This window comes from Stylophora pistillata, chromosome 1, assembly GCF_964205215.1.
Source record: "Stylophora pistillata chromosome 1, jaStyPist1.2, whole genome shotgun sequence".
Classification (NCBI taxonomy): Eukaryota; Metazoa; Cnidaria; class Anthozoa; order Scleractinia; family Pocilloporidae; genus Stylophora; species Stylophora pistillata.
This window is the reverse complement of record NC_142519.1, coordinates 44,384,795-44,411,639: the sequence shown is the minus strand read 5'-3', so window position 1 is coordinate 44,411,639 and position 26,845 is coordinate 44,384,795. Positions and strand designations below refer to the sequence as shown.

Below are 26,845 nucleotides of genomic sequence, written 5' to 3'. Positions count from 1 at the left end.
TTTCTCGTCAGTTGCTAAGTCGCCTGTATGTCTTAGCGTGAGTTTCAACCCTTGCTGGACTATTATACTCTACGGAACTGTGGGAGACGTGGCGAAGCGTGCGCTGATGTGGAAGCCGCTAAAGGAGAAGGAGGTAGAGTGTGAAGAGATAAATCCCTGGAAAAATGCGTTCTGTGAGGTTCAGAAAAACCCTACCCTCCGATTGGTTTTCCGTCCATAATGAAAAGTGGGAAATCCATATGTTCCCATTTAGTTCGGTCCGTTTGCTTTCAACATAACGGGATAGTGAGGAGACTGGTAAAGACCTGGAACATAATGTGAATTCTGGTCAGCGGACTTGCGTCCATGGCAACGACAAAAAGAAATAGTAATGGCGGTGAAATGTAGAAAGGCTCATTGAAGTTGAGATGTTTACATGTTTTGACTCTGAAAATGGATCAGTTTGGAACCCTTGAGCTCGGGTAAGAATTATTTGGTTATCTTGATACCATTTGATAGGTAAACCCAGACATTTAGGCCAATTACGAAAAGGAAAAACGCGCAACGTCCTTGCTGTCTGTTGCAGAGAAAAGCTTACTAGAAGTTTCCTCGTTGGCTCAAAGTAGCTTGATGATCAATGTAATTTCCTCTGTCACAAAGTGTAGTAGAAGTTTCATATCGGGGTTTTCAATGCACGAAATTCAAAATACTTAATGGAGTAGTACAAATTGTTCATTGAAAATTGTGATCGCCTCTGATGGTTTTCTCACAAAAAAATGATGTACAGCTGTAAGTATGTGCTCGCTTTTTAGGAGAGAGCTGACCTTTTTCTATCCACGTTAAGGGGAATTTGGAAAGAGTTCCATATAACCCCATACATTAATTATGCATTCCATTTCATAAAGACTAAATACAAAGGTTTCTCTGCAACACTGTATGCGTGGGGTTATATGGAACTCTTGCCGGGAATTTTGCCTCTCTTTCACACAATGTGCTTCATTTAAAAGGAGGGCTATGTTTGAAGTATCTTTTTGCGACGTTTGTAATCATATCATTTAACAGCAATATATGACTAACCTTTCTCTTTTTTATAACATCAATCAGGTGGGCCCAGGGATATAATGGCTCCCCAGCATTGTTTGTCAACAGCAACACTGTCTGCTTTGTCTGTGGAAATAACATCAAATTTGTAAACACAAAAGACAAGAGGGAGTCAGTTTTATCCAGTCCTGGAGATGGAATTGGAGCATTTGCTGTGAACTCTTCCACTAGTAACATTGCCTTTGCTGAACTGAGAGTCAATCCCAAGCTCTTTATTTACAGTTTCCCTGACTACTCAAGACCACGAGCTGTTCTTGAAGGTAAAGTTTGTTTCTGGTTAAATATCGGTTAACAGCAGGACAAGATTTCTGTATAACCCCATACTTGATTATGCATGCAATTCTTGGAGAAAAGAAAACAGAAGCATTAAACAACAGATTACCTTTGGGACTTCGGCTTTGTTTGATTGGTATGGGGTTATACAGAAATCTTTCCAATAGCAGCTCAAACTCAAGTGACTAGACATAAGGTGCATTTCCCAAATATGTCAAGGATAGGTGGTTTGCATGTTATGTCATTGCCGCCATGTTGGTGGACGAAAACAATAGATATCTCATTAGCTTCTTTTGTTTGTCCACCAGCATTTGTTCCTTTCACCATTGTTACCTGAGAGATTGGTTGCAAACTACCTATTACTAGGCTTAAGTAGTGTGTAAAAATGCTCATTAACAAAATGTATGAACAGACATATCATGAAATCCTAACTAATTTATGGAAATAGGTAGGCTTGCATTTTTGCTTTGTGCATTACTGTTAGTTTACTAGTGGAGTTATTCTGTGAGGTTTAGATTGGCACATAAATACACTGAATACCATTATATGTAGGGCATAACTTAAAAATGTGATAGTATAAAATGTTTTTATTCTTTAGGTGGTGCAAGGCTGACGTACTCCTACATTGCTTTTGCAAATAACAGCACCATCTTGGCAACATATTCGGGCATTCCAGATGTTCAGCTAACTGTCTGGTGAGAATTTCATTATTTCCTATTTGATACTTTTTTTTTCCAAGAGAAAAGGTAAATCTACATGACTGTACAACTTCTGTCAATAATAACAGTGAAACATTGGCCTCAAAACTCATTCAGATTTATGGTATATATTGCAAATCTAAAAGCATAAAGGAATCTTTTGATTTCTTAACACAAGTACAGTCTTGCTTTGCTAGTTATAATAATTAATCTTGATATATGTTCCAGTAAATATTTTAATTACTGACCATCATTTTAAATATTGAATAACTACAGGAACTGGTTTGAGAGGATAAAGCTCTGTTCAATTAATGTTGGAAGACATTTGTGTACTGGTGGACTGTCATTCAACCCAATGAACTGGCGCCAGTTATGTACTGTTTCAAGTGATATCCTGATGCTCTGGAATGTTGGCCAGCTCAATACCAAGTACTCACTAGTCTCAAGGTCTGTATATGTGCCTTATATAGTATTGTTTGCATTGTTTAGAAAAATTGTATCAGAAGATGTTAAAGATATTTTTTTTAATACATCAATCATAAGCCTGGGTTTTAAGTGCTTCACATGGGAGAAGTGATGGTCTTTGGCCTCCCTCATTCCAAAATAAAAGTGGAATCACACTTGCAAGTGTGACTGAAGTGTTATTCTTGAAATTAGGTAAAGTGTGATCAGACATGTGATCACATTTCAGAAAGTGTGACTAAAGTGTGATTCTTGAAATCACATTAAGTGTGATCGGATGTGTGATCACACTTCAGAAAATGTGACCGAGCTTTGATTCTTGAAATCACATTAAGTGTGATCGGATGTGTGATCCCACTTCAGAAAATGTGACTGAGCTTTGATTCTTGAAATCACATTAAGTGTGATCGGATGTGTGATCACACTTCAGAAAGTGTGACTGAACTTTGATTCTTGAAATCACATTAAGTGTGATCAGATTGTGTGATCACACTTCAGAAAGTGTGACTGAACTTTGATTCTTGAAATCACATAAAGTGTGATCAGATGTATGATCATGCACACTTCAGAAAGTGACTGATTTACAGGTTGTTTGAAGCCGCACAAAGTGTGATCCAGATCACACTTCAGAAAGTGTTACCAAAGTGAGATTCTTGAAGTCACACAAAGTGGGATCAGATATGTGATCACACTTCAGAAAGTGATTCTTGAAATACAATCAAAGCACAGTGCTATGTGATATTTCACATTCATGTAGTTATACTTACCTTTCAAGCTAGTAGATAAAATTCAAACCCTTGTCTTTTGGGTAAAATTCTTTGCTTATTTGAATTGATTTCTTGGAAAAAAATTTTCTGTGGTACTTCTTCCCACCTACAACTGAACTTACAGGACTCTGGACAAAATGTCTCAGAAACCAGACAAAATGCCAAAGACAATCAGCAGTGGACTTGAAGGATTCCTCACCCGAAGTGTTTTAATATCCATGGTTACCTTGTGCTTGAAGAACCATGAGAGCAAACAAAGGATAAATTCATGGAGTATGATGAAAGACTGTGTTGTTGTTGTTGTTATTAGTTCTGTAAGACTGCCTCCAGCTGATGGAAGCCCAGATGACGATGAGTTTGAGGACTTGGGGCCCTCTGTGAGTCGTATGAGCCATCCAGAAAGATACAGAATCACTAAAGCAGCTATTGCTGGATTAGTTGGAGAGAGTGCAAAAGGTTATGAGCCTGGTAAGAGTAAAATACTTCTCTAAGGATATATGCAGCTTAGCCTGTACATTATGACTATATATTAACTGAAAAATATTTTGAAGTTGAATTTCGATCTCAATGGTAATGACTTTGAGTTTTATTAGAGAACTACTTATAATTGTTTACTTTTATTGGATATTTACTTTAAATTTGTGAGAGATTATCAAGGTACTCCAGTAAAAGAATCTCTCTCTTTGAGAACTGACTTAACTGAAATATTTTGAATTCTGAGTTTGAACAATTTTTTTTTTAAGTTCTCTCAGATAACAGTGTACCTCATTCCATAGTCATGCAGTAGGTTACAATGAAATTAAGTTAGAAATGATTAATAAATAATTGTGATAATTGATCTGGAATGAATTAAGGAAAATGCAAACTTACCTGGTTTCATAGCATTTTGACTTAAAATATTTATAAGGTACAACTGGGTGAAATTGTAATGTTTTCTTATGCAACTGGGTTTAAAATATCAATTAATTAAGGGTGGCATTTCTATATTTTAGGTGAGAAAAAGGAAAGATGTCAGCCTGTAAACCATTGTTGGACACCAGACAGTAAACTTTACTGTGGTTGTAAAGGCGGACAGGTGATATGCCTTGACACAGAAAACAACCAAGTTACTATTGTACTGAACCCAATTACTAAGGGTTTGCAACGGGACAGAACAGACACATTATCTTTATTGAAGAGGACGACTATGGAAGTTATAGCAGAAATGGCAGAAGATAAAAGTAAGGTGTTTCCCTTTTCTTTGATGTTTTTATACCCTCTGTTTTGCCACGAACTGGTCTCTTTGTGCTTTTACTTTCACAAGAGAATGTTAACTTAAAGGAATTTCTCTTTAGTTACAATATCATCTGATATGTTTTTAAGCACATGAGTGATAAAAATGACAACATTTTAACTTCAACATTCAGCCTAATGTCACAGAATAAGAAATACTGTAAGTATAGTAAAATAAAATGGGCCACAGTACTACTACTTCAAAGTGATAGTCTTCTGTGTTTTTGGTTTACAGACCCCAGGAGCTGTGATTATTTTACTTAATGTTTTAAACATGTTAACAAATCTCATTTGTTCTTGTTAGATGAAGTTCCTGATAATGAAGAACAGCCCAAGGCTACTGATTTGTCCATAGACATTGGACCAGGTTCAGCAGATTGCCTGGCTCTACACAAGAAGGGACTGTATATCGCTGGGCAGGTCTGTTCAATTTTTTTTTTACAGGTTCTATCTTCTTATTTTCATTGTATGACATTGAAATAGTCTAAGAACATCTTAACTTTTCGTTGGAGTCTTCAAAACCTTTTTTGATGATGCTCACAATTCTTAGTATTGTTATGCCTTATTTGATTAACCCTTTAATTCCCAGAAGTGATGAATGTGTAACTTCTCCCTATAATATCTGTCCATTTTCCAGGAAACAGGTAATGAGAATACTCAAACTTATTAGGTACAAGCTGTTTTCTTGATCTAATGCCAAATTCTTACAACTGAATGACAAGGAAACATATGGCAGCTAGATGGGAGAATTAACTATCGGCTGGATTAAAGAGTTAAGACAACTAAAGCTCTCAAGAAATGATTTCACTTTTCAAATTTGTTATTACCATTTGAGAGTGCATCTCAATGAAAAGTTTTAACACCAAAACATTAGAAGTAAACACTAAGGAATAAATCACAAGATGCCCATGAAAACTCAGTCCCATATACCCTCAGTCTAGGTAATCTTTACTGCCCCACTCTAGAGCTCAATTTTTGAATAAGCTCCATCTTTTACAGAATGGAGTATTGAGGTGTTTGGACATAAAATCAACTGAGCCTAAAGTCTTGGAGCAGTTGGACATTGGCTGTGCTGTGACAAGTCTTCACTGGTCACAGAATTATCGTACGTTGGCTCTTGGAAGTTCTAAGGTGAGTGCCAATGGGTGTCCACAGAGAAATTCAGGAGAGAACAGAGTAAAGTGAAAAAAGAATACATGAATTAAAAAAAAAGAAAACTGAAATAATTATAATACTATTTCAGGGATCCATACATCTCTATGATTCTGAAGGATCTGTGGCAGAGCTGTTTAATATTCATAATGCAGAGTTTGTGGGAGTTGACTGTCTGGTCGGAGGAAGTCAGTACTGTGTGGTAAGATATAAAAGAAATTTTGTTTTAATTCTAAGATAGAAATTACATATTAGGCTTTGTGTTATAAGATGGCTTGTCATGTAAATATTCACTCTAGTATGAATTGGCCTGACTTAATTGCCATCAAGTCATAATTGTAACTGAATGGGTAACGTGGGGTTTGCATCCATGAGTTTCAGAGGGTCTGAGATTCTTTATAAAATCATAAAATATTATTTTGTTGGGCACTGCGGTGTCTTTTGCTAAAATGTATCAAACAATTGTACAATGGAAGCAGCAAATAATAAAACTAATAAGTGTAGATAAGTCAGAGTTTCCTTTCATTCATTTTTGAAGACTGGCATATAGCAAGATTTTGTAATTTATAGCCAGCTTCACTGGATGGTGTATTTTCATTGAAGAAAAAAGAAGAAAAAAGACTTGCAGATTTTCACATGGTTGTTAAGACTGTTTTGTTGTCATTTTTTCAGTTTTTATTTTCCTGATGTCCTCCAAAGTGATAATAATAGTCTGTAATGCAGTTTATGTTCTGAGCATAAATATATTTTGGGTCCTTCTCAGAGTCATATTCTGTAATTGTTGCCTGGGGGCTCAGGCTAAAATGACGCTGTGGATTTGGGCCCAACCTACTGTATATTTATTCCTATTATTAATTAAAAGTGGAGTGTCTTTCTTGATGTTGAACATGTAGCGAGTACATAAAATTACAGTTTTAACTTCAGAGTGTACATTAGGTAGGCCTTAAGTGCTCATGTAGATTAAAAAATTTTGCCAACTTATTTTTCAATTTTACAGACTTGTAAAGCAGATGGTTTGGTGCAAACATGGTACCTTGAAACAAGCAAACTCTTTTCTAAAATCCATCTTGATTGCCAGGTACATGTATATCTATAAAGAACACCAATGTTTTGGAAGGTACTGCCCCTCTTCTTTACAATTTTTTTTTTCTACCCTACATGAGTCAATGATTCTTAGTCCTCTTTGCCTTTCTTTCTGCAAAATAGACAGGTACAACTCATGGGCAGGTATTTTTTTTCCAGTGCAACCAAAGTTTAACACTTCTAGCCCATTGTGTAGGTGTCATGTGTCATGTGTTATGTGTCATGTCGTATAACTCAAGTTGTATGTATAAGCCTGACTTGTGTGATTGCAATGCATTTAATAGGTGTTTTGTATAACCTTTCCCATGTTTAACAGTCTGATAATTTCAAAAGAAACTGTTTGGGGCTGCGTCGGTGGGAGTAATGAAATAATTTGGAAATAATTTCAAAAATTTAGGAATACGTTTTGAGAGTACCCTCTTAGATACGGTCGGACGCGTTCCATTCGGCCAGCGAAAATACCGACATTTTGAACCCGTGATTTTTGTTGAATGGAAAGCGACCCTTGTCACCTAAAACCTGTCAATAAAACACCTTCATGTCAACAATATTTTATCATAAAGGTAAAACAAACATGACTTTGCAAACATAGCCGTGTCAATTTTCGAATCCCGACAAATCCAAAAGCGCGCCATCCTAGATATAAGCTGATTGGTTTTGCACCTTTTTCAACTCCAAATCGCGAAATTCGATTCTAAGGAGGCACAATCGAAAGAATGTAATTATTTTGTGTCGATACAGCCCATAGAATGGCTTTAACGAGCGAATTGCTAATGGTAAGTTTACCCCACTAGGATAAACTTTACCCGGTGATAAACTGAAACAAACAAAGCACTCTGATTGGTCAATTCGGGTAAAAATTACCCTCATCTGGTAAATGTTTTTAGTGCATATTGTTTTTCATAAGGGCACAATGTTTTAGACATGTGGTAATGGTAACAGAGTCTGCTTGTCTTGATTCATATCTTTCATGTTGTGTAATCTTGTGCTGATGACATCATCTCCCACTTTTCTTTACAGGCCTCATGTATGCAGTGTAGTCCTTCCTCCAGCACCGTGGCCATAGGGTCTCATACTGGCCATGTCTACTTTGTTGAGATGACAAACATTGAGCAGCCTCGTCTTATCTACAGGACCCACATTCACCATGGGCCAGTTTTGCAACTTAGGTAAGTCCCTTGAAAATCTTGTTATACATCTTTTGATGTTCACCTTTAGTGAATACTGCTTCGCCTTTTGTTTTCTGGTGTAGCTAAATACAACTGCCCTGGACAGTCACCAGATAACTTCTTTATTCTGTGTTTTGAACTGTAGCTCGATTCATCTGAGCATTTTTTTTCCCTGACAACTGATGTATTTTATTGCTCTGACTCCCCATACAGTTATGATTGGAGTGGTCAGATATATGTGACAGGCTCCAATGATGGACATGTCTTTGTATGTGATGCAAGAGTCAGCAGCAACTTCCAAGTGCTCGGGCGATTAGGTACTAGCTTAGGTGCTTTGTTTATGAACAATAGGAGAACAGGAAACTCAAGGCTAGTCTTTCCTTCTGAATAGTTTTCAAGCAAAAATATTTTTTGGGGGGGTGGGGGGGCTGCTGATTTTTTGGGGAGATCTCATAGTTTTTAGGGGGAACAGGGGTATCAGTCGTCACCAAAAGGGTATAAAATACAATAGAAAATTCACTACCTTGAGCGGGGAATATTATAAGAATATTGCAAAGGCTTAGGGGAAGGAGGGGTCAGGTAAATTTTATCGTGACACTGCTGAAACTCTGTAATTCTCCACCCCGCTACTAATAAAAAACCGCCTCCTGGTTAGCTCAATTGGTAGAGTGCCGAACTGTTGTGCGGGAGGTTGAGGGTTCAAGCCACGGCAGGACCAACACTCAGGGTCTTAAAATAACTGAGGAGAAATTGCTACCTTTCTTTCATCAAGAAATGGATAGATATTCTAGTCTTCTTGGGTAAGGACGAATAAACCGTAGGCCCCGTCTCCTGCAGGGTTAGGGGTACGAGACGTTAATTTCCCACGCACGAGATTACTGTGGTGGATGTCCTCCCCTGGGGTGGGGTGGGATGGGATGGGTGGGTTTACTGGGCCTGCAGTAACTGGCGCAAGCTGTTGCAGTGTCCCTGCCTGTCAGCAAATCTAATAAATTACATTAAATTAAGACTAATGACTGGCCCATAAATTAATGTGGAGGAGACAGTTTGACAAAGAAAATAAGTGTAATAAATCAAGTCAGCGTAATTGTTATGATATTTTATATTATTAAAAACTGGATCATTGGATAATGCAATTCAAGACTTTTTATTGGCTTAGCCATTATGATATATCAGCCAATATACCATAATCTACAAATATAGTAAGCGTACGCGTCAGCTTAAAATCAAAAGGGAGCTAAAAAATCTAGTTTCTTCTTACAAAATAATAATTTCTTGAGGGCGTTTTTAATAAAACAATTATTCCACTCGCGCTTGTTGGATATGAGATGATTATAGCCAACTTGGCACTACGCTCCTCGTTGGCTATCTATCATCTCATATCCAACGCGCGCTCGTGGAATAATTGTTAAATATAATATTAATTCATATAAAGTCGATGACGTAGGAAGTGGTTGTGCAATCTTCTGAGCCGGTGGCTCTTGTTAAAAACACTTGACAATTAAATTTTAGAAAAAATACGCTGTATAAACAAAATGATAATAATCAATAAACTATAGATACAAGCATATCTCTATACATTGTTTGAAAAAAGAAAAAAAAAAGAAAAACAAATTACTCATAACCTTACAAATATTTATTTTCTTCACCTTACAGACCTTGAAGGCACAGTGTGTTCAATAACCACTCTGAATGCTCGAGAGAAAGACCGCCAGGGACCATGGAAGATTGCTGTGGCCTACCGTACGAACAGTAAGAAAACATTTGCCACTAAACTCCTGGAATTTGAAGTAACCATGGATATTTTGAACGGTAGGTTTAAAACATTACAACAATTTTCCCTTGGTTTCTTTGTTGTTGACTCGTCATCAAGCAGCCGTTTTCAAAGTGCAGGCAACTGACCCGGGCAGTTTGGGTGTGCAAAGTGTGATTTGTGGGGCTAAAGTAAGTGAGGGAATCCCCCCACTTCTTCTTACTTCATATCAGCCCTTCCTTATAGTAGACAGGCAAAACATGTCCGAAATATCTGTGTGCAGTGTCTATGATAGTAGTAACAGTTTTAGAACTAAAATTAGGGTCTCCCCTCAAACAAGATTGCACCCTCCTCCTCCCCCTTCCCCTCCATCCTCCCCCTTCATCCTCCCCCTCCCCCTCCCTTCCCCTCCCTCCTCTCCCCTCCCTCCTACCCCTCCTTCCTACCCCTCCCCTCCTGCCCCCTCCTTCCTACCCCTCCCTCCTACCCCCTCCCTCCTACCCCCTCCTTCCAATCCCCTCCCTCCTACCCCCTCCTTCCTACCCCCTCCCTCCTACCCCCTCCTCCCTACCCCTCCCTCCTACCCCTCCTCCCTACCCCTCCCTCCTACCCCCTCCCTTTTACCCCTCCCTCTTACCCCCTCCCTCCTACCCCTCCCTCCTACCCCCTCCCTCCTACCTCCTCCTCCTACCCCCTCCCTCCTACCCCCTCCTCCTACCCCCTCCCTCCTACCCCCTCCTCCTAACCCCTCCCTCCTACCCCCTCCCTCCTACCCCTCCCTCCTACCCCTCCCTCCTACCTCCCTCCCTCCTACCCCCTCCTTCCTACCCCCTCCCTGCTACCCCTCCCTCCTACCCCTACCTCCTACCTCCCTCCCTCCTACCCGCTTACCTCCTACCCCCTCCCTACTACCCCTCCCTCCTACCCACTCACTCCTACCTCCCTCCCTCCTACCCCTCCTTCCTACCCCTCCCTTCTACCCCCTCCTTCCTACCCCTCCCTCCTACCCCTCCCTCCTACCTCCCTCCCTACTACCTCCCTCCCTCCTACCCCTTTCTCCTACCCACTCCCTCTTACCTTCCTCCTCCTACCCCCTTTCTCCTATCCTCTCCCTCCTACCTCCCTCCCTCCTACCCTCCTTCCTACTCCCTCCCTCCTACCCCTCCTACCTCCTCCTTCCTACTCCCTCCCTCCTACCCCTCCCTCCTACCTCCTCCTTCCTACCTCCCTCCCTCCTACCTCCCTCCCTCCCTCCTACCCCTTCCTTCTTACCCCCTCCTTCCTACCCCCCTCCTTCCTACCCCCTCCCTCCTACTCCTCCTTCTTACTCCTCCCCTCTACCTCCCTCCCTCCTACCCCCCTCCTTCCTACCCCCTCCCCCCTCCCCCCTCTCCGGCCTATGTGCTTGAATAGCCTGCATGTCTGGCGCTTAACTTGACTGGGTGCGCGGAAAACGCGAGCGAGATGTGACGCACTCGAGAAGCGATGTACGCGAAAAGTGACGCGCGCGAGTTTCTTTGTTCTTTAACGCGTATTTCTTATGTTCTTTTTAAGCGCATATAATCTTTTCACAGTAATCCCAATAAACCTGTTACCTGTTTTCTTCCTCACACAGGAGCCAAGGAGGCCTTCTTGAACAAGACACTACTGTACAGAGATGAAATGGTAAAGAAAGTCGTGCATCAGCTAGCTTCTCCTTGTTACAGTGTTGTGTTGACGAGTCCGCAGACGGCTTTGACAGTGGCACATGCAAGAAAAGAAATGGTTAAACTTACATTGGCTGCAGAGGGCAAGGTAACAGTGAAAGCAATTCAGTCCCTTTCATCATCATCATCATCATCGTTATCATCTGTAGTCGTTATGCGAGAGGGCACGAAAAGTTTTAGACCTTAGAATTTAAGTCTTATTCATTTTGTATTACTATTATTTTTATTATTATTATTATTCTATTCATCATCATTATTATCATCATCATCATCACCATCGTTATCATCTGTAGTCGTTATGCGAAAGGGCAGGAAAGTTTTAGACCTCCTTAGAATTTAAGTCACTCATTTTGTATTACTATTATTATTATTATTATTATTATTATTACACATTCATTAATTACTCATTGTTTTGTTATGAACCAACATTATGACCTGCTTCCAGTTGGCTTGTTAGCTCAGTTGTTAGAGCACTGCACCGGTATCATATCTAGGTCACGGGTTCAACTCCTGTGCAGGTTTTTTTTCAGATTTCATTTTCTCTATTACTTAAGTAGTCTTCATAACTGTCTGTGATAATCACTATCATCGTTATTTATTAATCCGCACTTCAAATATTTGATATTTATATGTTTATATACTATTATTATTATTATTATTATTATTATTATTATTATGATTACCAAGAAGATAAGCCTCAATTTCAAGGAATCACCGTGAGAAGTACAACAAAAAGAACACTTTTAGTTCAACCCTTATTTCATGGGAATGACTATCAGTGATTGACTGTTTTCAGAGTGTTCCACCAGATTCGAAGTTGCAGCCTTGTGGGTCATACCCTGGCCATGAACTGCACGGAGGACACGTTGCTTTGTCTCCACATTTAAGGTGGCTCGCCAGCTGTTCACCTGATGGAAAACTTCTCCTCAGAACTGTTGGTGCATTGGTGAGAACTTTGTGCACTTTTTATACAGAATTGAAATTTTATAGATTAGTTTTGGCCCAGTCATATTTTCAACGAAATTCCGGTATTGAGTAGTTCTTGTCGCGTCTATTTGTTCGGTTACTCCGGCGTCAGAGATCACGTGGGTTTCAATGCTTTTCTGACTGGTTGCCTACCATTTGAAAGCTACGATACTCGTTTGTCAATTGCATGTACTCTGATGGGTTCTTTCCTGTTGTTTTCTTACTCTGTCGAAAGTACGTTTAACTTTTTCACCTGCCAGGTGACGGAGTCTGGCTTCTTTTGTCATATATTGGCGTTCTGCTTTAAAAAGTAGGAGCTACAAAAAAAGGCATTCTGAGCTAAGATAATGGTTATTTTTGATAAACAGAGCAGTAGCTGTTGGTGAATTGTACACCCATTTGATGGGCTTACGGCCAGCGAATTGAGTATTCCTTTTCTTTCTTTTCTTTTTTTTCTTTTGTGTGCGTGTAATGGCGGCGACCTTAGTCAAAATGTCGCCTCAGCTGTCCAAATTTTTCGACCGGTTAGGTTACTCTTTGAAAACTCAAAACGTGAGAAGAAAATGTTTTTTTGTTGTTTTTTTCGTATTCTTTTAAGGTGTATGGTGTCTGTAGCTTACTTTTCCCTCGAAGGTCTGTTTATCTTGTCCCTGATATAAAAGGATCTGCCTTTGCAGTTCGAGATGATCGTCTTCGTCCATAACTATATTTGTTCCTTCTTCTCTTTTCCTTGCCGCCGAGAGGTTTTTTCTTTTTACCCCAGAAAAATATTTACTTCAAGAGATTATTTTGTAGGGAGGAATTCCTTATTAAGATACTTAGTGAATTAAAAATTGTTCTCGGAATATGTTATTCTTTAAAAATATTTAAATTCATTCTTAACGTTTGACCCTGTGCCTTGGATGGCAAACAGGCTGACGATTCTGTAAGGTGCTTGTTGTAGCAGGGTGCGCGTGAGTGATCACGACCGGCACGCACGCGCGCGTTCTTGTGAGTGATTATGATCGGCACGCGCGCGTGTTCTCGTGAGTGATTATGACCGGCACGCGCGCTCGTGTTCTCGTTTAACTTCTGCTTCAGTGACTAACGATTAAGATATATTTTATCTCTTTGTTCAGTCATTACAATATAATATGTTTTCTATGTTTACAGGATCGTACATTGTGTGTTTCCGCACATCATCACAAAAGGGGCGGAGCGACTCACGTCTGTTTTACTGGTGACTCACAGCGCGTGCTCAGTACAGGAACTGACGGTGTGTTGGCCTGTTGGGTTTGGAACTTCACATCAACAGGTAACACGACGATATGCCCTGTTAGTGTACACCACACAGGTGATTACTGCTTTTCGCGTTGCTTGTGTGGAGGTCATTAGCAGCTTAAGAGACCGAATTGCGCGTCAAGAGTTAAGTTTCCGATCGTTTTTCGGTGTATTGACAGAATTAGATTTGTTGAAAAATGATTTGATAGCACGAGAAGCACTTTTAAGGAGGCTAAGTGGCCGGGTGGTTTATAACTTTGGATTTGTAGTCTGCAGATCGAAGGTTTAAGTCTTCCACTCTGCCATTCATTTACGTGTCTATGAATTCTATGTTCACTTAGGAGTAAGCGAAAAAATGATTTCCCGATAGTATTATTTAAAGAGATATTAACGAAATAGTGAGATAAACGACTCAAACTTTAACCTTATGGTAAGAACACAAACGCCATGTTGATAGACCAGGTTTTAGCCATGACAACATTATCTGGTATCATATACAAAATGAAAGGTTTAATGACAACTAGGCGTATCTTTCCATCTTGGAATAAACTTCCCTGTTTTTTTTATTATTATTATCTTTTTTTGTTTGTTTATTGATTTTTTTTTTCTTCAGGCAAAAACAAGGCCACTGCTGCCATAGATGCTGCGCGTGCGCGCTCATCACTGCTGACCACCGTGCGAAAAAATGAAGACAGTCTAGCGGCTGAACGAGGGGAATACGTGCCCAGGCCTCTCTCGCCGATCGAGAAAGCGAACACTGAGGCGAGCGAAAAGCAACAGAAAGTTATCAAAGATGACATCTACACCACCCCCACCCCTACCCCCTCAGAAGATGCAACCTGGCTTGAGAAAGCTGTTAGCGAGGTATGGAAATGAAAGAATGACCATGGAAGTGAGCATTGTTGCCTGGTTACTGTTGATTAAGGGCTTATGTTCTTGGTAATTATCTGTTTTCTGTGACTGAATGACCTCTAGGCAATCAATTTCTGATCAAGAATCGATCCTCTGTATGCGAAAAGATCATTTGCGAATTCTCACCTGTTTTGACGATCAAGTGAAAGATCTAGTACTGTTAGGAATTTTTTGTTGGGATTTTAAATAAATGAATAAATAACTAAATAATTTAGCAATGGACATTCCACGGGGTGGTTCTTCTTGTCCATTAAGGAGCATGAAACCAAGACCCAAGAGCAAGCTGTGGACTTAGTGCCCTTGTCTATTTTTCCGCGATAATTCAGGGAAAGGGATGGGAGGGAAGGGGAGTAGAGGGGAGGGGGAAGGCGGGAAGGAGAGGAAAGTAGAAGGGAGGGAGACTGGGGAGATTGAGAACTGATTGCAGAGCACCGCACAATCTTTCCTGGACTTGCGCTGTAAACCAACATTGGAAAATGCATTGCAGCTGTTGTATCGTGCTCAGAACTAAAAACAAACTAGGGGATATCTCTGTTCTGAAGGATATTTGCTGTATCAAAGTTTTATATTCTTTTGCAGACTCAACGCGAAGAGGCTAAAAAATTCGCTGAGATAAAGCGGAAATTACGTCAGGAGATTCAAGAATTACGTCAGACTGTGTTACAGATGATGGATGACAACCAGCAAGCGCCGGAAATAGAAAGACTGGACAGATACGAATACAACCTGGATGTGGATCAGCGACAGAAACTGATTTTAGAAGGGGAAGAGAAAATTAAACAGGTGCGAAAAGTTGTGCAACAAAAGCGCTCAGCGATGCTACATACTTAATTTTGTTAACATCCCATCACTTTTCACTTTACAATGTATCAAGTTCATATATTTTGAACTGCGGTATTAAATACGTATGATGCACGATCCTCGCAGTAGAGAGCGCTATTTATGCAATAGCGAAAATCAGACCTGAAAAAAATCAGGTCTGTACAGGCCTGATTTTTTTCAGGTCTGATTTTCGCTATTGCATGAATAGCGCTCTCTACTGCGAGGATCGTGCATCATACGTACTTTTCACTTTGTTATGCGTAGTTCCGGTTGCAAGGAAACTTCCTCAAGGAATATATTTATGTCGTCACTTGATTATTTATTATCTTTTCTTTTCAAAAAGGCCTCGAGATCATTTTCATAAGATTACATAATCGTAATGAAAATATGGTCGTGTGGAAACTTCACAAATATTACCTAACCAATCATTTTTTTTCAATTACAAACTGAACCGGAAGTTCAGTCTAGTCTGATAAAGGGTAGTTATACCTAAATGAAAAATCATTTTAAAAATAATAAATAAATAAAATTTTCTCAAGCGTAAGAAAGTATGGTTGACCTTGTGATTATTGGTTGAATATTTTCATATGATTGGCTATAAAGATGCCTCCAATTTTTTTTAACCAATCACAGAGCAACAGCCATTGCAAACCCGCTAAAAATCCCTCCTAGTCGTGCTGTCGGTTCCAGGTACTCGCGTTCTTAGTTTATTTCTGGGTTATTCTCCGACAGGTCCGCGAGGAGATAGAATTGGCAAATCTTGCTAATCAGTACTTACGCGAGATAATCAAAAAAGAATGTTGGGAGGCCATGGTCGTCAAAGGACGTTCAGTGAACGCCTTCCACCTTCCACTCTCTGTCTCCAACTACCCCATGAAGGAGCGAACTAAAACAGAACTGGATGAGATTCAGTATGTTATCAACCAGAGAAAGATCGAGCAAGCTGAGTCCGCAGCCAGCAAAGATGTGGTGTTTGGTCCAACATCAGCCAGAAATACACCACTTGTTGGTAAGAAAAGAAGCTGATAGAGTCTGCGCTTCTCGCAAAATTCAGCCTGTATTTTTTTTTAAGAGATGATTTGAAATCCATGTCAATCTTATTGATCCTTGACCATGCTAGTTCTTCAGTGGTCAGTTCTTACTATTTTTGCCTTTTTTTTTTTTTGTAACCTAGCAAATTAATATTTTGTGGTTCCTCTTACGCTGAATGACTCAAACGATATTTACTTAGCCCCTTTGATTAAGTTGTTATTCAAGGTGTGACAAGCTATGTAATGCCTGAATTTGCAATAGTTCCAAGATTCTGTTAGGTAATCTTACTTTCTTGTACTAAGTAAAAACAAAACGGAATCGATCAAACCATGGAATGGTCTTAGGTTCTCACGTATTTTTCCAACCCCTCATTTGAGCGTCCGATAATTTCGTTTTTATCACCCTTAATGAATAAATTGAGATGCCACTTGCAATCTGATTGGTGGGAAGCCTATCGTTAACTATGCTGATAAACTCAGCTTTTCTTACGATAGCGTTGCGCTGCATTTTTCATCGGTTTTATACTGGTCGATTAACCCAATGGAGATGTTGGTAAAACACTCGACCCCGTCTTTGAGTCGCTGAACTACGGTGATTAACAAACTACTCTCGTGTTCTCTCAACATCTCAATATGGTTGTTACGTCGCTAAGAACGTGTAGATTTTTGCCTAATAATTGCGAATCCTTTGTCCAATCAGATGATGGACACGAGTTTGAAGATGAGGATGTTCTGGCCGAGGATCAAGGAGATAGGTCTGGAGATAATCCGGCTACAACCGGAAGTCGTGGTGCAGCTTATGGAGGTGGCCAGGAGTTGTTTCAGAGTCAGTTCCAGCTACATACTGTGCAGCAGAAACTCAACCAAATTGTTTTATTACAGGTATCAACTAAGTCGACCATTTGTTTTCTTCTTGGCACTTTACATCAATTAAGATCTGAAAAAAAAAAAAACTTGGGAATTTGAATCTTACGAGTTTAGTTAGCCCACTACTGCTCCAGCTTATCCCGGATTCCATAGCGACCAGCAGTATGGCCACCCCTCACAGGACGGGAAAGGACGGGACGGGACGGGACGGGACAGGACGGAACGTGATACTTGTCAATTGCAAGTTAATCCTTAGTAAGTGTCCCTGACAAATCGCGTGGACCCATTTTAACTCCTGGTTGGAGAGAGGCATTGTGAGAGTAAAGGGTTTTGCATTAGAACACAACGCAATGAACCGGCCAGGTCTCGAACCCAGACCCTTCAAACGCGCTTTCCGTCATTATAGGAAGTACGGCGTTTGTATTGCAAGATTAAACCTCTTTGCCTTGTTTCCCTTCTTCAACCAAATTGAATGATACAAGAGATGCAAATTCAGAGAAACCATAAATGATCTTTATAAAGTTTTTAGAGCACGCACCTCTGAAGTAGAGTAACTTTTCTCTATGATTCCAAACCAGGATGCAATCCACAGAATCAAAGTGGCATTTAACAAGGAATTCGACGAAATCTTCAAACAGAAAGAGGCCGAAATAAAACGAGTCAAAGAAAGAAATGACAGGATAAAGAAGATCTTGGGGGATCTTGAGATTCATGAGACGGTCTTTGAGCCGGAAATGAGTGTGGACGAAAAACCGGAATTGCTGTTGGAAGTGAAGAATAGTGAAGTGCCCTTTGAGAAGTACATTAGTGACGAAGAGAAGGTTAGGCTTGAAGAACAAGCAAAGATTGAAGAAGGTTTGTATTGAAGCAACAAGTAGAGAAAATGTGAGACCAATAAGGAAAAGGAGAGGGGAAAATCAATTGGAGCACGAAGTGCAATGATTAATTTTTTGAAACTGGACAACGTTTTGTTTTAACCTTAGTGTCGAAAGTAATCTGGCGTTACTTTGGTTTAGCTTTACTTCGCTTTGTCATTGGTCTAGAAAATTCGTGCCCATTTCTCAACCAATCAGATTCAAAACTTAAACCAATCACGATTTGTTCACCCGCGTTTTCCCGCTGTTTAGGCTGTGTCCTTGTTTTGCTCTTAGTTTTTATTGGTTCCTTGTTCTATCTTCCTTTGCTTTGATTGGTTGTTGTGATCAATTCGTGCTCATTTCTCAACCAATCAGACTCAAAACTTAAACCAATCACGATTTGGTCACCCGCGTTTTCCCTCTCTTTAGGCTGTTTACTTGTTTTGCTCTCAGTTTTTATTGGTTCCTTGTTCTGTCTTCCTTTGCTTTGATTGGTTGTTGTGATCAATTCGTTCCCATTTCTCAACCAACCAGATTCAAAACTTAAGCCAATCACGATTTGGTCACCCGCGTTTTCCCGCTCTTTAGGCTGTTTACTTGTTTTGCTCTCAGTTTTTATTGGTTCCTTGTTCTATCTTCCTTTGCTTTGATTGGTTGTTGTGATCAATTCGGATTTGCCTTTTTGACTTCCGATCGAAATGCGCTCGATGATCGCTGCCTTCATTCGCAGAGGAAAATAAAAGGAATGAATCGCGGACATTGTGACTGTTACGGACGTTTTAGAGCTCAGCAGAAATAATCTCAAATGTCAAGTGGAGAGCTGTTCTGGGGTGCATCTTGCTAGACTGAAACAAAACCAATCACAACGGTTTATGAGCACACGGAGGTATATGTAGCAGCCCATCGATCTCAAAGAGAAAAATGATTTCATGTTTGCATTTGATTGGTTAGGAGTGGCGCGAATTTCTTGATCAATCACAAAGCGATGTGGAGCAAAGCCAGGACAAGCCTGCGTTACATTCTACGCTCAAAAGTACAACTCGATTTTGATTTTTTTTTCTCATCCTTTGTAGAGCGCCGCTTAGCGGAGAAAGGCGACAATGCACGAGAGCGAGCCTTGATGATGATGATGCAGGGAAGACTGGAGGCGAATATAGAAGACGAGCTGAAAAAAGATCTGGTCCCACCAGAGTTCATCGCCAACAAGCCACAAGATGAATGGAGTGAGGAGGAGCAAAAGGCGGCTAAGGAATTCGAGAAGAAGAAACAGCAGCTCCAAGAGGATCGAGAGAAATACCGGAAATCACTGGAGACTGAGCTAAAGAAGTTACAGAGCGGAATCACTGATGCGACTGCCTCGTTTGACGAGAAACTCAGCCAGCTGTTTCAGAGGAAAGTCAAAACAGAAATGGTTATTTACCAGGTTAGCTTGTCTTAATAAATCGTTCTTTATCTCCGCTTTTCGATAGGGTTTTCTATTATGGTGACGTGAGGCACCCATAATTAGTCAGAACTAGCCGGCCAGTCCGCTCTATTATCAAGAGAATTCAGATTCCTCTGCGGGGAAAGAAGAATCATCTCAAATAAGCCCCGCTCCCAATGTATGTCTTCGTGGCTTAGTAAGTAGTAGTACCCAACAAGTATCTGAGAGGAACGAGTTCGAATCCCGTCGAAGCCTGAATTTTTCTTAGGCTTCTTTTTTGAAACTGCTTAAATTGAAGTTCACTGTGAGAATCTCTGCTCTACTTGATTTTCATCCGCCGCTCAAATGAAATTTATTTCATTTAAAATTATAACAAGAGAATTCGTGTTTTCAACAAAACGGCATTGCTTTGACAGCGCAAGTTTTAATCATTCCTCCGTTTATTTTTCTTTTAATTGCTTTTCCTATTTTATCATATGGTACGTTTTCGGCTTTGTTCGAATACCTTTTGGATAATCTATATCTCAACGTCTATTTCGGGGGTTGTGTATCCGTAGGAGGAGCTTAAAATCTTGCGACTGATGGTCTCAGTGCTGACTGAATCCGAACTGGAGTATCAGGAGAACGAGCTGACCCGGCGGATGAATGAGAAGAGGGAGAGGAAGACGCAGACTGCAGGAGCGCTCGCTGAAGCTAAGCGGGAGGTGGACCAGTTCCGTGACTCGTATGAACTCGTGTTGGCTGAAGACAAGACGCTAGACAAGGCCTTCAAGAAAGAGTTTGCAGACCAAGACGTGCATACAGTAGAACAGTTGTATAAACTGTTCAAACGAAGACCAAGGTTAGGAAAACTGTTGCAATATATATTATTTCAACTGTCGACTGAGTATTCATTGTTAAGGGAATTCCTTAGGACTGTCTTGGTAATGTGTTTTGTGCATAGTGGCGCTTGAATTAGCGTGCCCCTGTTCAACAGTAGGCAACAAGGTGGCCTGTTCTCCTGATCTAGACACTGACGAGGACTCGCTGAAACCCCATTCGTATGGCATATGTTTCTCTCTTCCGAGATTCTTATTTAAAGTTTTCTCTCGATTTTCCTCTTCTTAGAGGACAGAAACAACTTAAAGCTGCCGCAGAATCACACGGAGACACTTTTGACGGCGGTAGTCCATTCGGTCCGAGGCCATCTTCCTCGCGTAGCAATTCTGTCGCCATGAGAAGCTTGGAGCGTGCAATGGATGAGCTAGATGATGAACAGCACATGCCTGAAGGGGTGGAATCCGCTGTCTGGCAACGACTGGTGCAAGCTAGAAGACAGAAAGTCGAAAGTGAACAGCAAGTAAAAATTAATTATATTTATTCCCGAGAGGGCGCAGCATCGAATACAGCAATTCGATTGGTTGGCAACATACAAGGGATTTTCTTATCTCTGACCACGTCACGATGACATATTTATGAGTTTTTTTTGTGACTTTTCGAGAGGCAAATGGCTTATGTCTACTCCATGTAGTCAAATACTGCGATCTGTGGACTCGCATTTTTAAGACCTCGGTTACAGCTTTTCAATATACAAACAGTGATTCGACAATATTACTATAGGGATAAATTACTGGCTAGCTACTCCAAGGGTTTAAAGTTTGACCACACATTATTCTATTGACAGGTTAAGGCCAAAGCATTGGTATTAGCAGAAATGAATGCCTTCTTGCAAAGAAGAACAGAAGAGGATGAAAAAGTCAACAGGGAGCTAGAGCACACTTTAAAGGAACTACAGAGGTGATTATAACACTTCCCTCTCTTATCCCCCTTCACGGGCATGACCCTTTTGACATTGTTGACCCTAGCATTGTATAAGACGCAAGTCACTTATGAACCAAGTAATGCCTTAAAATGAGTGGTTAAAGTCCTGCACGCTTCATCACTTTTTATATTTTTCCTATAACTTTTATGTACCTCCTCCCCCCCCACCCTCTCTCCCCCCCCACCCTCTGTCCCCCCCACCCCCTCTGTCCCCCCCACCCTCTCTCCCCCCAATTGCTTGGTGCTCACGAAATGCTCACTCATTCCAGGCAACATTGTTTTGGGCGGAAAGGGAGGACTTGTAAGTATTTTTACAAGAGATGAATTGCAAGATTTCTGTTGATTATGTTGAGTGGAGGGTTATCGACCAACTAGTAAGGGGATGGCGTGCCAACTTTTTTTTTTTGCCTCTCATTGTAGCTTACCGTAGAGTCCTCTCAATGATAGATCATCGGAGCGCACAATCTGAAGTTGCGAGGTTCGATTTCTCATGGAAAATCAGTTTTCCATCTTTCTTATTGACCTTTTGTTTTTCTAGATTGAGGGATGAGAAAATGAAGTTTCACACTAATCTAGAAGTGCAGCTGTTATTAAAACAGGGACAGGTGAGTATTTTACGAAGTCAAAAAACCAGTCTACGACTAACGATTAGCTCACAATCGCTGTGTTGTATTTTAGGTGGAGGTGACTCCTGGTTCCTTTATCACAGACTATGCAGACAGTGCTCTGATTCACCGCTCTGTTGTAGAAGACCTTAATTCCCAGATCGCGGTGAGTATGGTTTTCTGTACAAGCCACATTTGCACTAGGAAGCTTTTCTTGAGAAGTATTCCTTAGCAGTATTAATAGAAATGAAGGACAAGTTTTTCCTTGTGACAGTTTGCTCGTCTTTATCACGGATTTTCACTGGCACTTTGTCATATTTTCTTTGTTCTGATTGGCTTTTGTGATATTCTCCTTTGTTCTGAACGGCTGTTGTGATATTCTCCTTTGTTCTAATTTGCTGTTGCGATATTTTCCTTTGTTCTGATTGGCTGTTGTGATATTTTTTATTTGATCTGATTGGCTATTGGGATATTTTCCTTTCTGATTGGCTGTTGTCACATTTTCCTTTGTTCTGATTGGCTGTTGTCAAATTTTCTTTTCTTTTGTTCTGATTGGCTGTTGGGATATTTTCCTTTGTTCTGATTGGCTGTTGTCACATTTTCCTTTGTTCTGATTGGCTTTTGTCAAATTTTCTTTTCTTTTGTTCTGATTGGCTGGTGGGATATTTTCCTTTGTTTTGATTGACTTTTGCGATCACTTATTTTTTCAGTCAATCTAAAAGCCTCCCTATCTTCGTTGATGCTGTTGCTGTTTTTACTGAAACTAAACAATCCTATTAACCTTTGCAGCTGATTGGAAAACTTTTGCAAGGAAGTGGCTTGCTCTTTATCTCCTCACGGAGAAAGCTCATTATTTACTTTTCTGATACCGTACCTTTGTCTTTACGACTGTTTCTAGACCCTCGGGAAGGGAAAGATCATTATCATGGAAGACAGTAAGGAGTTTAGGAAAGGAATTCATCGACTGGAATGGTAAATCTGCTATTTAAGAATAATTTTTTAGTTAAACAGGGGACATTTTTTTAAGAAGTTGTGGTGCTGCGTCGGTGTGGGAGTAACTAGCTGATTTGGTTTATCAACTGAGTTGATAAAGTAAAGAGTTTGTATAGCTGACGTTTCAAGCGCAAGCCCTTCGTCAGAGAGAATCGGGCTAACACACCAAACGTCAACTTTTAAAACCCTCGACGTGCCTAATCTCAACTCGTTTTAAATGTACCCAAAAAAAGTCCAGAATTAAATTAGTTTTGTTGTACTTCATCCTTCGATTGTTTTAGAATCCTTGCACCATATTCAAAACCAATCAGATGCAAAACTTTAGTAACTCGGGTTTTTCTTTCTTTCCCCCTAAATTTGTTAGTCAGTTTAAGTCGCTTTAACTTGGAATACCTTAATCAACACGAGCGTTTATTTTCTGTAATACACGACTCGGGCAGTCAGAGGGCCAATAACTAAAATCAACCAATCAAAATGCTCTATTGCTCTATTGAATGGTCCCGAATGATACCGCACTTGTGTCCCTTCGAACTTCAGTCGTATAATAAATCTCTTATTAACTAAGCTTGCTCGGGACCGTACTAGAAGAATATCGGCCCTCGGTCCGTACTGTCAAGACCTCGGGCCGATATTCTCCCAGTATGGCCCTCGCGCTTGGTTAATAAGATATATGTAATAAGTTACACCTCTTGACAAAGACATTACCATAACGAGAGTTGCTGTTGTTTGCAGGGAGCACAAAAAGATGGACATGCAGTCGGAGGATCTCCAGGCCAAGATTCGTGACATTCAACTGCTGAGAGTCACCAAGGAACTGCAGCAGTTTCTATCGGAGGGTGACCAACAAGCCAGGCAACAGCAGGAGATCGAGACGTTAGAGAAAACTCTGACACTTCAAGAAAAGGTCTGTGAATTATTCACTAAAAAAACACAACGGAATCAATGAATGGATAACATCAAACCTTATGGGAATGAGCGAACACGGAGAAATTTTTAGAGAAACTAAGAAACATTTTTTTGTGAACGGTTAAAGGCAACGATCGTTCTGTGTAGGAGATCATTATCAATTTTTTTATATCAAATTTAGGTTAAGTAGAAAATGAGGTGTACTGTCAGCTAAATGTTTCCTTAGTGTTTGTCGTAAAGGGGGGTTTTAATTTTATCCATTCCGGGTTTATGTCGGACTTATTTGATGACCTGCTCCCAGTTGGCTTGTGAGCTCAATTGGTTGAGCGCTGCACTAGTATCGCAGAGGTCAGTGGTTCGAATCCCGTACAGGCCTGAATTTTTTTCATTTCTAATTTTCACAATTCCTTAAATAGTGCTCTTTACTGCGAGGATCGTGCACAAATACGTTTATCCATTCTGTTGTTTGCCTGTTTTTATTAACGTTGTAAAATAACTGTGCAGGACTGAGTTAGCCAATTTTAAAACCTGTTAAGGAAAGGGGAATTGAAAATTCTCTATTTCTATTGGCTGAGGTAAATTTTTAAGGAAATTCAGGGCAAAAAATAGATTGTGTGTTGTTCATAGGAAATGTAATCTATTTTCTCGTGCTTAATTTGAATTATAAACAAAGGATCCTTTTTAATAACTAAGTAAGTATGCACCTACCCCTCCCCTGAGCTAATACTCGCCCTGTTGTTGGGTTAGGGGAGGGGTAGATGCGCAGTTTAGATACCGACATTGATCCACTAAAACAAGACAAAAACACAAACAGAAAAGGATCAATGTCAGTATCTGAACAACTGCCCACCTACCCTCCTCAACCAACATTCACCCTGTTGTTAGCTTAGGGGAGGGGTAGGGGCGCAGTTGCTCAGAAATGGACATTGATCGAAAATATAAACAAACAAAACAAAAACAAGAAAAAAACGCAAACAGAAAACAGTGAACTTGCATCTTAACACACCTTACTGGTTGATGCCGCTTAGTCCAAACTGCGTTACCTACTTTAGACTGTAGTAATAAATTGAAGCTTTTCAACGTTCAAACTGATCCTTAACTTGTTTCATTCTTCCTATCTATCCTTCAGATGCATCATCGAAACGTAAATGACCGCAAAGAAACTATAAAGAATATCAAAAGATTGATTCGTCGCAAGGAAAAAGACAATGAACAGCTTGACGCCGATCTGGAGGAACTTGCTTTGTCAGTAGCTGAGAGGAGGAATGTCAATGAGGCAAACGGTCAGTGAAATATGTTGTACTTTCTCGCTACGCCATTTTCTGCCTCTTGCCATTTGATCATACTAGGGCAATGGAACGGTATATTACAAGCTAGAACAGAGCAAAAATACAGACGGACAGCGAGGCAGCAAACTGACAGCACTGAATGATGCAAACTTTGATTTTTTTTCCTGTTTTTCTCAAGTTTGACTTTTTAAGGAGCTAGCTAACTTTTAAGCGAAAAAGAGTTTTTTTGATGGAACGCTTGAATGGGTTCAAAAACGTTTCGCGCCCACGCATTATGCAAGCAATGCAATGCTCAGATAAGGCCGTAAGATGTGATTCGAAAGCTAGAAGCCAAAATACTAGAATAAGAAATAATAGTGGAATAATAAATCTCTTATTCGATGGCTCACCATGTAATACGAGGGTACATTTTGGTCTTTGCTCGTACGTTTGCAAAATACTCGTACATGTTACATCTCAAACCATCGAAAAAGATGTAATCATTTCACTCTAAACGAGATGGTTTGGTGGTTCTTTTTGTGGTTTACCTCGACTTTACAGCTCTCTAAGAGATGATTGGTTATATATATCGGTTTGTGTACTTCGTTTTATTCGTTTTGTGTCTTGACCTTATACATTTATATTTATTCATTTACGTATTTAAGTAGGTAAGTATTGTAGACAGTTTCTTACTATTTTTTGAAAATTTTTTTCTCGAACAGCTGCTGGCCGGAGTGACACTGGAAGCGAGCGGCGTCTGCAGGATATAGTAGCAAGGCGAAAGTTAGTTGACCTCGCCAAAGCGCAGGCGCAGGAGGTTGCAGTGCTGCGGGCAGAGGTTGAACGACTGCGCATGCGTACCTTTCCAGCTCTTGTTCAAATTGAACACTAGGATTTCGTTTGTGTTGTAAATATATATGTATAAAAAGACTTGAACGAGCAGTACACTAGTTTATTTGTTGGTAAAATTTGATTGTTCTTCCGCTTAGGACAGCTTGCAAGACGGTTTTGTCTTTTCCGAGGATTTTCATTAAAAATAATCTTCTCGCTTGTGAAGTTTCAACAGATTTATTGGCGATGTAGGTGTGAGCAACTGTTGTAACCTATTGTCAAATGTAAATAGAACTATCAAGGATGAAAATCTCCAAAAACGTGTTCTTGTATGTGGGAAATATAGAATAACATTATATGATCAGCCACCATAATTCATTAAACTCAGTGTATCATGAAGAGGTAAAAAAGAAAAAAAAAAAGATAGAATCAGTACTTGAGCCAAGAGGCCCATCCAATCGGAGGTTACACCGGTTTCCATGGCGTGAAGCGACTAGATGTATTACCACTCTCCCTTTCCCCCTGGGTGGGATGCCAGTCCATAGCAAGGTTACCCCTAGCATTTGCTGGTACTCGTTCCTGCAGCTGTGGGTGGAGGAAGACACCGTGAAAATAAAGTGTGTTTTGCCCAAAAACACAGTAACCCGGCCGGGTCTCCACCGTACCCTGCTGGCAGAGGCGTTTATTTGTTAACTTCTCCTACGGTCCACGTAAAAATAAAGTCCTCTGCGCTCGGCCTGTTAAATTGCGCCTGGGAATTATCCAAGTTTGTGGATAATCTGATTTGCAAAACCGGTCAGAACCTGTGTTAAACACGTTTTTATGCGCACGTATCCTATTTAATTTGTTTTATCTAATTTGTTTTATCTAATTTGTTTCTAAGCAACAG

General features: G+C 40.2%; 1 protein-coding gene across 1 annotated transcript; it reads left to right on the top strand.

Annotated features, from left to right (window-relative positions):
• Nucleotides 1-324: 324 nt before the first annotated feature.
• LOC111325182 (cilia- and flagella-associated protein 43) lies at nt 325-26,177 on the top strand. Its single transcript, XM_088758582.1, has 31 exons — nt 325-461; nt 1,084-1,340; nt 1,952-2,048; nt 2,328-2,498; nt 3,591-3,748; nt 4,273-4,500; nt 4,857-4,972; nt 5,552-5,683; nt 5,796-5,906; nt 6,702-6,782; nt 7,808-7,956; nt 8,170-8,273; nt 9,613-9,768; nt 11,325-11,503; nt 12,212-12,361; nt 13,534-13,675; nt 14,255-14,505; nt 15,133-15,336; nt 16,108-16,384; nt 17,107-17,288; nt 17,852-18,128; nt 19,204-19,553; nt 20,111-20,394; nt 20,661-20,892; nt 21,217-21,329; nt 21,892-21,958; nt 22,032-22,124; nt 22,857-22,930; nt 23,684-23,855; nt 24,987-25,140; nt 25,848-26,177. The coding sequence occupies exons 1-31, from the start codon at nt 433-435 to the stop codon at nt 26,015-26,017; spliced, it is 5,160 nt and encodes a 1,719-aa protein (XP_088614708.1). The 5' UTR covers nt 325-432; the 3' UTR covers nt 26,018-26,177.
• The last annotated feature ends 668 nt before the right edge of the window (nt 26,178-26,845 follow it).